The 12,383-nt window shown below is 42.4% G+C and overlaps 1 protein-coding gene across 1 annotated transcript in view; it reads left to right on the top strand.

Annotated features, from left to right (window-relative positions):
* The window catches only part of usp48 (ubiquitin specific peptidase 48), a 142,347-nt gene that overhangs the window by 20,522 nt on the left and 109,442 nt on the right, over nucleotides 1–12,383 (top strand). Inside the window, exons 2-3 of the mRNA XM_078239187.1 lie at nucleotides 992–1,112; nucleotides 6,058–6,214. Coding sequence (XP_078095313.1) covers nucleotides 992–1,112; nucleotides 6,058–6,214 — 278 coding nt within the window. The remainder of the gene's footprint in view (nucleotides 1–991; nucleotides 1,113–6,057; nucleotides 6,215–12,383) is intronic.

Raw genomic sequence — 12,383 nt, forward strand, 5'->3', positions numbered from 1 at the left:
GCTGTTCAAAAAGTGCCAGCCGCTCGGTCTTGACGGCAGGGGCATACACATTTATCAGCCTGAGAGGGCAGTTTTTGTACGTGACGTCTGCTACGAGGAGGCGTCCTCCCATCACCTCAACTTCGGAGACGGTGAAGTCGCCTCCTCGCAGCAGAATGCCTAGGCCGGATGAACGGCAGTCGTTCCCACCCGACCAGATGGACGGTCCGTGGGACCACAGACTCGACCAGCGCCTGTAGTTGCTGAGGTGTGGTATTCCACACTCCTGCAGGAACAGCAGGTCGGCCTTGACCTTGGCCAGGTAGGACAAGCTGGCCGCACATCTCAGACTATCTTTAACGCTGCGAACATTTAAAGATGCAAACTTTAAAGACATTTTAATGTTTAAAAGGTTTGTCAGTTCTTGCGTGTCTTTCAGTCAGCCTCCTCCAGGTGCTGCATTCCTGTGGCGCTGACGAAATTCTGCAAGGCTGCAGGGCTTGGAATTCAGAGGAATTGGAATTCCTCCTTTGTAAAAAGCAGTAACTTGGGTGTGCCTTTGGTTCTGTGGAAAGAATGATCTCCCTGCTACCCATACCCCAAGCACCTTCTTTCTGAATATGGGTGATGCATATTGGCAGACACAGACCATGGTAGAAAGGGAGGCTGATCCTGCCCTTGCGTTGGGTGTTAACGTTGCAGCCTTAGTTACTGAATAGTGATCAGAAGTGGAAACTGGTTGCTCCTCCACCTAATTTCCCTGCCTCACTGACTCTGATACACAAGGTGCTTCACTCAGCAGAGATTGCAATCACATAATGACCATCCAATAGGGTGCATGATCAAACGTTAAGTTAATAATAATCACAAGCTAAAATGCTAAGTTTGGGTAACTGGATCACAATATATATTGTAACAGTCTCTCACTGGAAAATATGTTATGGTCATTGTCTGCAAAATTCACACTCCAAAGTTTCATTATTGATATTTGCTTTCCCCTTCCACAATCTAGGCGCAACTGTAGAGGAAACCCAAACTGTTTGGTGGGTCTTGGTGAACACGTGTGGCTGGGAGAAATTGACGAAAATAGCTTCCATAACATTGATGATCCAAACTCTGAAAGGAGATGCAAGGTGAGTAAAATACCTTGTGTTTTGGAGATGGTTTAGTGTAAGATGGGAAGGGGTAGGGTTTCTGTTTTGGTGAAATTTGCCATCGTGGCATAAATTGTGTTCAGAATTGCAGTGGTGTTCCAAATTAGTAACAATTGGCTCAAGCTTCTGCTCAAAATCATTTGCATAGTCACAAACTTAAATCTTTGATCTTCCATTGGGGCAGCATTTTAGAATATAATTTTTATCATGCATTAAATAATTCATTGATGCACTTGAGTGGTAACATGATGCAGTTTCATTAGTACAACTGAAAAATGAATATCCACTCGTAAGTCTCCTTAGGACTTGTATGTTTCAATAAGATCACCTCTCATCCTTCTAAACTCCAATGGATTCAGACTCAACTTGTCCAGTCTTTCCTTCATCCCTGGCATCAGTCGAGTGAACCTTCTCTGCACTGTTCATAAGGCAATGATATCCTTTCTTAAATAAGGAGACCTGAACTTTTCACAGTCCTGCAGATGTGGCCTCATCAATGCCCTGTATAATTGTAGCAACTTTTATATTCCATTTGTCTTGCAATAAACACCAACATTTCATTTGCTTTCCTAATCACTTGCTGTGCCGGCATATTAACATTTTGTGATTCATGCACCAAGCCACTTGAATCCCTTTGTACCTGAGTTCTGCAGTTTCTTGCCATTTAAATAACATACTGCTTTTCTATTCTTCCTGCCAAAGTGGACAAGTTTACGTTTTTCCACATTATACTCCATCTGCCAAATTTTTGCCCACTCATTTAACATGTCTATATCCCTTGGCGGTATGGTGGCACAGTGGTTAGCACTGCTGCCTCACAGTGCCAGGGACCTGGGTTCCATTCCGGCCTCGGGTTACTGTCTGTGTGGGGTTTCCACGTTCTCCCTGTATCTGTGTAGGTTTCCTCCGGGTGCTCCAGTTTCCTCCCACAGTCCAAAAATGTGCGGGTTAGATTGATTGGCCATGCTAAATTGACCCTAGTGTCAGGGGGTTAGCAGGGTAAATATATGGGGTTACGGGAATAGGTCCTGGGTAGGATTGTGGTCAGTGCAGACTTGATGGGCCGAATGGCCTCCTTCTGCACTGCAGGGATTCTATGGCAGACTCTTCACATCCTACTTTTCTACTGTTATTGCTGTCATACATTGTGTTCCTTCATCCAAGTCATTGATGTAGATTGTAAATAGCTGAGGCCTTAGCACTGAGCTCTGTGGCACTCCTCGTTATATCTTGCCAACCCGACCCATTTATCTCTACCTTCCCTTTCCTGTTAGCAGCATGGACAGAGGATTTATTAGCTCTGTTACCCCCATACCATGAACCCTTATTTTCTGCAGCAATCTTTGATTTTTGAACCTTGCCAAATGTCTTCTGGAAATCCAAGTGCACCGGATGTGTGGATTCCCCATTATCCAAGTTGATACTTCCTCAAAGAACTCAAATAAATTAGTCAAACATGATTTCCCTTTCACAAAACCATGTTGACTCTGCCTGCTTGCATTATGATGTTCTAAGTGTCCTTCCATAAACACCTTGATAAATTCTAGCATTTTCCCTATGACAGGTGTTAGGCTAACTGGCCGGCTTCCTGCTTCCCTCCTTGAATTTGGAATTTTGCAATCTGATGGGATCTTTCTTGAATCTAGGGAATCAGTGGCCACTTGAACCATAGAATGCACTCTATTAAGACCTCTTGGCCCTTAGTTGGAAAAGTTTTCTCAGTACCCTTTCTGTGGTGATTGCAGTTGTTTTAAGTTTCTCCCTCCCTTTCGTCTCTTTATAATTATTTCTAGGATTTTCTTTGACTTTTATATTGAAAGTGAGAAGTTTAACAACACCAGGTTAAAGTCCAACAGGTTTATTTGGTAGCAAAAGCCACACAAGCTTTCGAAGCTCTAAGCCACATCATTTTATATTGAAGCCAGACACAGCATATCTATTCAATTCATCCACCATTTCCTTACTTTCCATTATTAATTCCCCAGACACTCCCCTTAGAGCAGTGATTCCCAATCATTTCAGTAACACGGCACACTTCAATGAGACAAACAATTCCAACTATTTTTCAACTGAATCAATTGTTCATAAACACTGCTTTTGCTCACATTTGCCATGGTTATGGTCTAATAAGACCATAACCATACAACCATGATTCTTCCTAATGCTTGCTGCATGGTGTCAAGTCCGTGCATGATATTCCCTGACTATAGCCACGTCCAAGTATCAGGGCCCTCTCTGGTTGGGTAACACTGATGGCGGTCTTCAAGATTTTTTGGGCTACATAGACTTGGCCTCTTGCAAGTCAAAGACTCTTGCACGGCCCATTCCAGCATGGAGTCAAGGGCCTGATCATTACTCCCTCCCACTTCCATGCCATGATGGCTACATGTGAACAAGGGGCAGGAGCAAACCATTCTAGCCTGCTCTGCCATTTTAAAATCCTTTTTAAAATATGTCAACATATAGAGTGGAAACAACCTGTTGGCGCGCCTTCTGCTGCTGATTCCCATTGGGAAAATGGGGTAGGTTCCCAGGCATCCACACCCTGTGGGAATAGGGGCAAGGGCTCTTAATGTTCTATCATCTTGTGTATCCCCCCTCCTTGGCAGTGGTATCTCCCGTTTTTCCCCTCCACTGTTTGTTCAATGGAATCTCCCTCCACTAAGTTTCTTTAGCTCAAATGAGTAGCATTAGTTCTAAATGTGGTCTATTTCAGCACTGAAAAGGTTTTGAGCACAGCCACGCATAGTTATTAGCTCAGTTAATAAACTGTTAAGTCAAAGAAACAAGTGATGAATACTGTTTATGTTTCATAGAGTGCAACTAAAAAACCTTTAAGAAATGGTAATTCTTTAGCAGGTTACTCACAAAACCAAAAACCACACCAAGTCTGGCCGTTTTGAACAGTAACCGGCTACAGTTTTATTTTTTCATCAACCCCTGCCAAACTCTCTTCCCACCAATCTTATCCTGCCACGGTGTCCTGTCGCATCCTGGAGACATCCTCAAGAAACAGCTACGATGTGGCTGCCAACAAGTGGCAGCTCTGGCAGGCAGCGTGGAGCCTGGTCAGTAACGGTTGTCTGGTGCAGACCTCGGGCAGCAGCACCTTGGGCTCCTTCAAACTGGGCTCCCAAGGGCCAGAAGAGGGAGGCCGGCCGGGCTGAGAGGAAAGCCAAGGAGGCAGCCGTTCGTCCTTTTTCCTCTTCCAGCACCTCCAGTCGGGAAAGGGGCCGCACACCCACCCCCAAGTAACAATCTTAGTTGTGCTGTGGTTCTCTTGGGGACCCTGCCTGAGGATTTTCCAATAGAATTACAGCCCAGGTATGATGTTAGAAATCCACGTCACTCAGATGTGAGGACAGTTCATGTACTCAATGCTGGATCGTACACTCAAACTTTCTTTTGCTGTTACTTATGTGTGGTTGAATTTCCTCAGCTAGGGCTCGGAGTCTATCCCTTGGCCACTGCACATTTTTCACGGCACAATGATTGGGAACCACTGGTTTAGAGGCTGAACACTCACTTTAGTTGCTCTTTTCCTTTTTAAATACTTATAGAAGCTCTTACTCCGTTTTATATTTCTGGCTAGCTTTCTCTCATGCTCTAATTTCTCCCACTTTTTTTAGTCAATCTTTGGTTTTTATATTCTAACCAACTAATCTTTGCAGAATTGTATACTTTTTCTTTCAATCTGATAAGCTATAACTTCCTTAGTCAGCCACGAATGATGAATCCTGAGTTTTTCATTCTCACTGGAATATATTTTTGCTGAGTGTTATGAAATCTCCTTTAATTGTCTTCCACTGGATCTTTACTGACCTAGCCCTTAACTTAATTTCCCAGTTCAGCTTTGCCAGCCCTGTCATCTTATTCTTAAAATAGCCTTTTAAAAAAGTTTATAGCACTAGTCTTCAACATACTCCTCACTCCCCAAACTGAATGCAAATTCAATCATGTTATGACCGCTACTACCTAGGGGTGCCTTTACTGTGAGGCTGTTAATTATTCCTTCCCATTACACATTATCAAGTGTAGAATAACCTGCTCTCTCTGGTTAGCTCTGTAAGATGTTGCTCTAAGAAACTGTCCCAAAAACACCCTTATCTACCAGATGACTTTTGCCAACCTGATTTGTCTAATCTGGATTAAAATCACACATGATTATCTCCATACCTTTCTCACAAGCCTCATTACTACTTCCTGTATATTCCATCCTACAGTGTAGTTAATGTTTGGGGACCTGTAAACTACCCCCACAAGATTCCTTCGTCCTTTGTGCTGGTTTGACTGATTATTGGACAAATTGAGCTGCACAACCTATGAGAAACTAATGGTATATCTGAATTGTTTGACTCACTTGTAATACGCTGCATGTGTACATAATAGGGGATTTAATTGGTGAAAGATCCATAGACTTTTGGAGGAGCAGATGTTTTATGGAACACTTAAGAGATTCTTGGCTGTCTTGGAGATGTTGCTTTTTTCACTTTTGCTTATAGGTCGCATAATACTTGAGGAAAATGGTGCTAAGTAATTTCTGTCCTCTCTGCCTTAACGGGAAGTGATTTGTTGATATTTCGTAAAAATTGCTGAATAGCTCCTCATAGCTACAGCAATCCCATTTTACAAATTTTGCAAGCAAATGCAACCAAATTAAGTATAAATGTATATGCCATGTATGCCCAAATACTTATTAATCAGAAAAGCATTGGACAAGGCTATGAGTACAATGCTAAATATGTCCTTTCAGCATTGTTTTTCATATATTTAGGATGCATCCTTAGAGCTGGGCACTTAATATTTTCCATCAGGCTAATACCTATATAGAAAGTTCCCTTTTAAGCAATTTCAGAAGCTTTGAATCCTCACCTTATAAAATGATTTGTTCTCATCATTCAAATTGTCTCTTCTCTTTTCTAAGAATACCTTTGTAGGACTGACTAATCTTGGAGCTACTTGTTACGTCAACACCTTGCTTCAGGTTTGGTTTCACAACCTTGAGTTGCGACAGGCACTGTATCTCTGCCATGGTCCTCGAAAGGAGATAGGGACTGGTGAAGGGATTGAGGAAGATGCAGGTGAGTATTGACAGTGGATTAGTTGAGGAAATTGGGGAAAAAAACTGAGCACCTTTGGCCAAACTTCAGTGCAGTAGTGTTTCATATTTTCCGTTTTATTTATTATATGTGTGGGCAGGACCTAGATATGCATAATCATTAATTCAGCTCAATACAAACTTAACCAGAACTTGATATGGCCGTACTCATTAGACAGTGTAAAAATAAGTTACTGTGGAAATTGTTCCATTGTGTGGATATGGTAATGTTCTGTACGTTTGTTATCTGTTGAGTTCTTGATTTTGGCTTAGATTGCATGGAGAGGAACTGAGTGAGAAAGTCTGTACTTGTAGCAGCTGCAGGAGCAGGTTTGACAGTCCTTTGTTAAAATTCCTTGTTATTCCTTGTTCACTTTCTTGGTAAGGGAATACTGTATTCGCTCTTTGCATAATGAAGGTAGAAGCTGTCACAGTGAGGGTCAGTTTTAAGTAGTCAAGACATGTGTCTCTGATTTTCACTGTTACTGGATCAGATGTAGAACCATAGAATCCTGACAGTACCGAAGGAGGCCATTGGACCCATCAAGTCTGCACCGACTCTCCGAAAGATCATCCTATCCAGGCCTTTGCCTCTGCCCTATCCCTGTAACTCTGTGCATTTACCATGGACACTGAGGGGCAATTTTAGCATGGCCGATCCACCTAATCTGCACATCTTTGGAGTGTGGGAGGAGACCGGAGCACCTGGAGGAAACCCACGCAGACACTGGGAGAACGTGCAGGCTCCACACAGTCACCTAAGGCCAGAATTGAACCTGGGTCCCTGGCAGTGTGAGGCAGCAGTGCTTAACCGCTGAGCCACCTTGCCACCCCTTGTCAATGCTAAATTCTCATAAACCGGATGCTTTCATTAAATGCTCAGTAACGATCTTCGTTTTCTGCATTATTTTGTGTTTGCATTTCTGTTGCACATTGGTCCATTTCTGTGCTGTAACATATAGCTTGTCTGCACCAGCAGTTACGCTCCATATGAAACCTCACACCTTACTTCATCTAACCCTATCTGCATATCCTCCTTTTCTTCCTCTTGTACATAGCTGGCTTCCCTGTAGAGGCATCATCCCATCAAAGGCATTAACACCCATTCAGTTAATTGCCTCAAATGCCTTTTGAACTTGCTCAATTATCATGTGGCCACAAAGTGACTTTGGCAAATTTAATATACAAGAAGTAGCTCTTACACCAGAGCGTGACAATCTTCTGATTGCAGTCATCCTAATGTGAGTCATTGTTGGGTAAATTTCAGAATAACATATTCTTTGGAATTATTTTAATTTTAAATTCTTTTGAAGACTACTGTTTGAAGATGGATGTATTTCCCCTTGCGCTGTTGTTTGAGGATAATGCTGTATATGAATGCCCAATTCTTGACATTCTTGTATGTACAAATAAATGCACACATTTATAAAATGAAAATATACCCACCCCACCACCCCAGTGGGCAGGCTATAGAGGTCCAAACTAAATTGATGCCTTGCATACAAATATATGAATTAAGGGCAGGAGTAGGCACGGCCCTTCAAGCCTGCTCTGCCATTCAATAAAGATCACAACTGATCTAATTGTAACCTCAACCCCACATTCCTGCCTATCCACAAATGATCTTTCCTCCTTTGTTAATCAAGAATCTATTCAGCTCTGCCCTAAAGATATTCAAAGAAGGAAGGGTGTTCCAGAGACTCATGATCCTCAGAGAAAAGATTTCTCCTTATCACCATCGTAAATGACTGACCCCTTATTTTTTAAAACAGTGACCCCCTAGTTCTAGATTCTCCGGCAAGAGGAAATACCCGCTTCGCATCCACCCTGTCAATACCCCTCTGGATCTTAAAGGTTTCGATCAAGTTGCCTCTTACTCCTCTAAATTCTAGTGGATACAAACCTAACTTCAACTTCTTGCCTCATAAGACAAGCCACCCTTTCCTGGTATGACTCTTATAAACTTGCTCTGTATTGTTCCTAAAGCATTTACATCTTTCCTTGGATAAGAACACCAGTACTATACACAATACTCCAGATGTGGTCTCACAAATGCCCTGTGCAACTAAAGCATAACCTCATTTTTGTAATCTTGTAATCTTATTTTGTAAGTTATGTTAGGAACAAGATGGTGTCGGAGTGAGGCAACCTGTGCCCAGCATATCTTCTAATTCTATCTTTTACTCTTGTTCCATGCTTCTAAAACTTCACTCTAACTCTTCTAAACTCTCTAACAATGCTCCAATTCAATCTCTTCACTACATTCTGCACTCTCGTTTCCTTCTCAATGAACGGTATGCTTTGTCTGTATAGCGCGCAAGAAACGATACTTTTCACTCTACACTAATACATGTGACAAATCAAATAATCGATTCCTCTCCCAAATGATATTTTATTAATTTTCCTAATTACTTGCTGTACCTGTATACTAATCTTTTGTGATTTATGGACACTCAGACCCCTCTGCACCTCCTAGCTCTGCAATTTCTCACCACTTAGATAATCTTTTTCATTCTTCCTGACAAAGTGGACAATTTCACATTTTCTCTCATTCAATTTGCCAGATTTTTTTGCCCACTTAACCTGTCTATGTCCCTTTGTAACTTCCTTATGTCCTTATTACAATTTATTTTCCTACCTATCTGTGTCATCAGCAAAGTTAGCACCCATACCTTCAGTCCCTTCATCAAATTCATTTATATAAATTGTAAAAAGTTGAGGCCCCAGCACTGATCGCTGGGGCACACCACTCATCACATCCTGTCAATCAGAAAACGACCCATTTATGCCAACTATTTTCTGTTAGCTAGTCAATCTTCAAACTATGCCATTGTTATCTTCTATATTGAGCTTTCATTTTCCACAACAACTTTTGTTATGGCACCTTATCAATTGCCTTCTGGAAATCCAAGTACAGTATATTCACCAGTTCCCCTTTACAGCATTTGTGATTCCTTCAAGGAACTCCAATAAATTTGTTAAACACGATTTCCCTTTCACAAAACCACGTGGACTCTGCCTGATTACCTTGAATTTTTCTAAGTGTCCTGGCTTTAACATTGGTAAAATGTTAAAAGCCGTTATTAAATATGACCGATGTTAGGCTAACTCGTCTGTAGTCTCCTGCTTTCTGTCTCCCTCCCTTTTTGAATAAAGGAGTTGTATTTGCTATCTTCCAATCTAATGGAACCTTCCCTGAATGTAGGGAATTTTGGAAATTTAAACCAGTGCATCAGCTATCTCGCTAGTCACTACTTTCGGGTGAAATCCATCAGGACCTGGCGATTTGTCAATTCTAACAATTTGTTCAATGCCACTTCCCTGGCAATTGTGATTTTCCTGAGTTCCTCTTTCCCTTCCATTACCTGATGTACTGCTATTTCTGGATGTTGTGTCCTCTATAGTGAAGACCAATGCAAAATTGTGTAATGCATCTGCCATGGTCCTACTTTCCACTACCAATTCCCCAGGCGCACTTTATGAAAGACCAATGCTCGGTTTGTTAACTCTTGTTTAAATATCTATGAAGACTCTTATTATCTGTCTTTTTATGACTTGCCTTCTTTCTCTCGTGCTATAGTTTTTCCATCTCTATCAATCTTTTTGTCATTCTATAATCTTTTACAGTCTTTCCGATCTCCTCACTTGCCACTTGTCTTTGCACAAATATATGCTTTTTCTTTCAGTTTGATACTGTCTTTCACTTCCTTAGTTAACCACAGACAACACGTCCTCCCCTTGGAATTTTTCTTTCTCATTGGAACTTCTGTGTTCTGCAATATCGCATAAAATGTCTACCATTGAATCTCTCATCGATCTACCCCTTAAGTACATTTATCAGTTCACTCTAACTAGCTCTGCTTTCATATCCTCATAATTGCCCTTATTTAAATTTAAAATACTGGTCTTGGATGCACTCTTCTGTCACTCAAATTGAATGTAAAATGTAATCATATTATGATCGCTGCTACCTCAGGGCGCTTTCACTGAGGTTATCAATTAATCCTATCTCATTGCACTATACCAGATCTGGTATAGCCTGCCCTCTGTTTAGCTCCAGAATATGAAACTATCCCCAAAACATTCAACTGCTCATCTACGCTATCTTTGCCCATCAGATTTTTCAAATAGAACATGGAACATAGAACAGTACAGCACAGAACAGGCCCTTCGGCCCACGATGTTGTGCCGAGCTTTGTCTGAAACCCAGATCAAGCTATTTCCTCCCTATCATCCCGAAGTACTCCATGTGCCTATCCAATAGCTTCTTAAATGTTCCTAAAGTTTCTGACTCCACTATCCCTGCAGGCAGTCCATTCCACACCCCAACCACTCTGAGTAAAAAACCTACCTCGGACATCCTTCCTATATCTCCCACCATGAACCCTATAGTTATGCCCCCTAGTTACCGCTCCATTCACCCGAGGAAATAGTCTTTGAACGTTCACTCTATCTATCCCCCTCACCATCTTATAAACCTCTATCAAGTCTCCTCTCAACCCCCTCCGCTCCAAAGAGAAAAGCCCAAGTTGCCTCAACCTTTCCTCATAAGACCTACCCTCCAAACCAGGCAGCATCCTGGTAAATCTCCTTTGCACTCTTTCCAGTGTCTCCACATCCTTCTTGTAGTGAGGTGACCAGAACTGCACACAATATTCCAAATGTGGTCTCACCAAGGTCCTGTACAGTTGCAGCATAACCCCACAGCTCTTAAACTCAAACCCCCTGTTAATGAACGCCAACACACTATAGGCCTTCTTCACGACTCTATCCACTTGAGTGGCAACCTTCAGAGATCTATGGATATGAACCCCAAGATCTCTCTGTTCCTCCACATTCTTCAGAACCCTACCTTTGACCCTGTAATCCACATTTAAATTTGTCCTACCAAAATGAATCACCTCGCATTTGTCAGGGTTAAACTCCATTTGCCATTTTTCAGCCCAGCTCTGCATCCTATCTATATCTCTTTGCAGCCTACAACAGCCCTCCACCTCATCCACTACTCCACCAATCTTGGTGTCATCAGCAAATTTACTGATCCACCCTTCAGCCCCCTCCTCCAAGTCATTTATAAAAATGACAAATAGCAGAGGACCAAGCACTGATCCCTGTGGCACTCCGCTGGTAACCGGTTTCCAGTCTGAAAATTTTCCATCCACCACCACCCTCTGTCTTCTGTTAGATAGCCAGTTACCTATCCAATCGGCCAAACTTCCCTCTATCCCGCACATCCTTACTTTCTTCATAAGCCGACCGTGGGGGACTTTATCAAACGCCTTACTAAAATCCATGTATATGACATCAACTGCACTACCTTCATCTACACACTTAGTTACCTCCTCAAAAAATTCTATCAAATTTGTGAGGCAAGACTTGCCCTTCACAAATCCATGCTGACTATCCCGGATTAATCCGCATCTTTCTAAATGGTCGTAAATCCCATCCCTAAGGACCTTTTCCATCAACTTACCGACCACCGAAGTAAGACTAACTGGCCTATAATTACCAGGGTCATTTCTATTCCCTTTCTTAAACAGAGGAACCACATTCGCCACTCTCTAGTCCTCTGGCACCACCCCCGTGGACAGTGAGGACGCAAAGATCAATGCCAAAGGCTCTGCTATCTCATCCCTTGGCTCCCAAAGACTCCTAGGATATATTTCATCAGGCCCAGGGGACTTATCAACTTTCAGTTTATTCAAAATTGCTAGTACATCTTCCCTCCGAACATCTACTTCCTCCAGCCTGTGACACCCTCTCGTCCTCAAAAACATGGCCCCTCTCCTTGGTGAACACCGAAGAAAAGTATTCATTCATCACCTCTCCTATCTCTTCTGACTCCATGCACAAATTCCCACTGCTGTCCTTGACCGGCCCCAACCTCACCCTGGTCATTCTTTTATTCCTCACATAAAAGTAAAAAGCCTTGGGGTTTTCCTTGATCCGACCCGCCAAGGACTTCTCATGCCCCCTCCTAGCTCTCCTAAGCCCCTTTTTCAGCTCATTTCTTGCTAACTTGTAACCCTCCAGCGAGCCAACTGAACCTTGTTTTCTCAACCTTACACATGCTTCCTTCTTCTTCTTGACAAGACATTCCACCTCTTTTGTGAACCATGGTTCCCTCACTCGGCCATTTCCTCTCTGCCTGG

The sequence above is a fragment of the Mustelus asterias genome, chromosome 22 (genome assembly GCF_964213995.1).
Source record: "Mustelus asterias chromosome 22, sMusAst1.hap1.1, whole genome shotgun sequence".
NCBI classification, from domain to species: domain Eukaryota; kingdom Metazoa; phylum Chordata; class Chondrichthyes; order Carcharhiniformes; family Triakidae; genus Mustelus; species Mustelus asterias.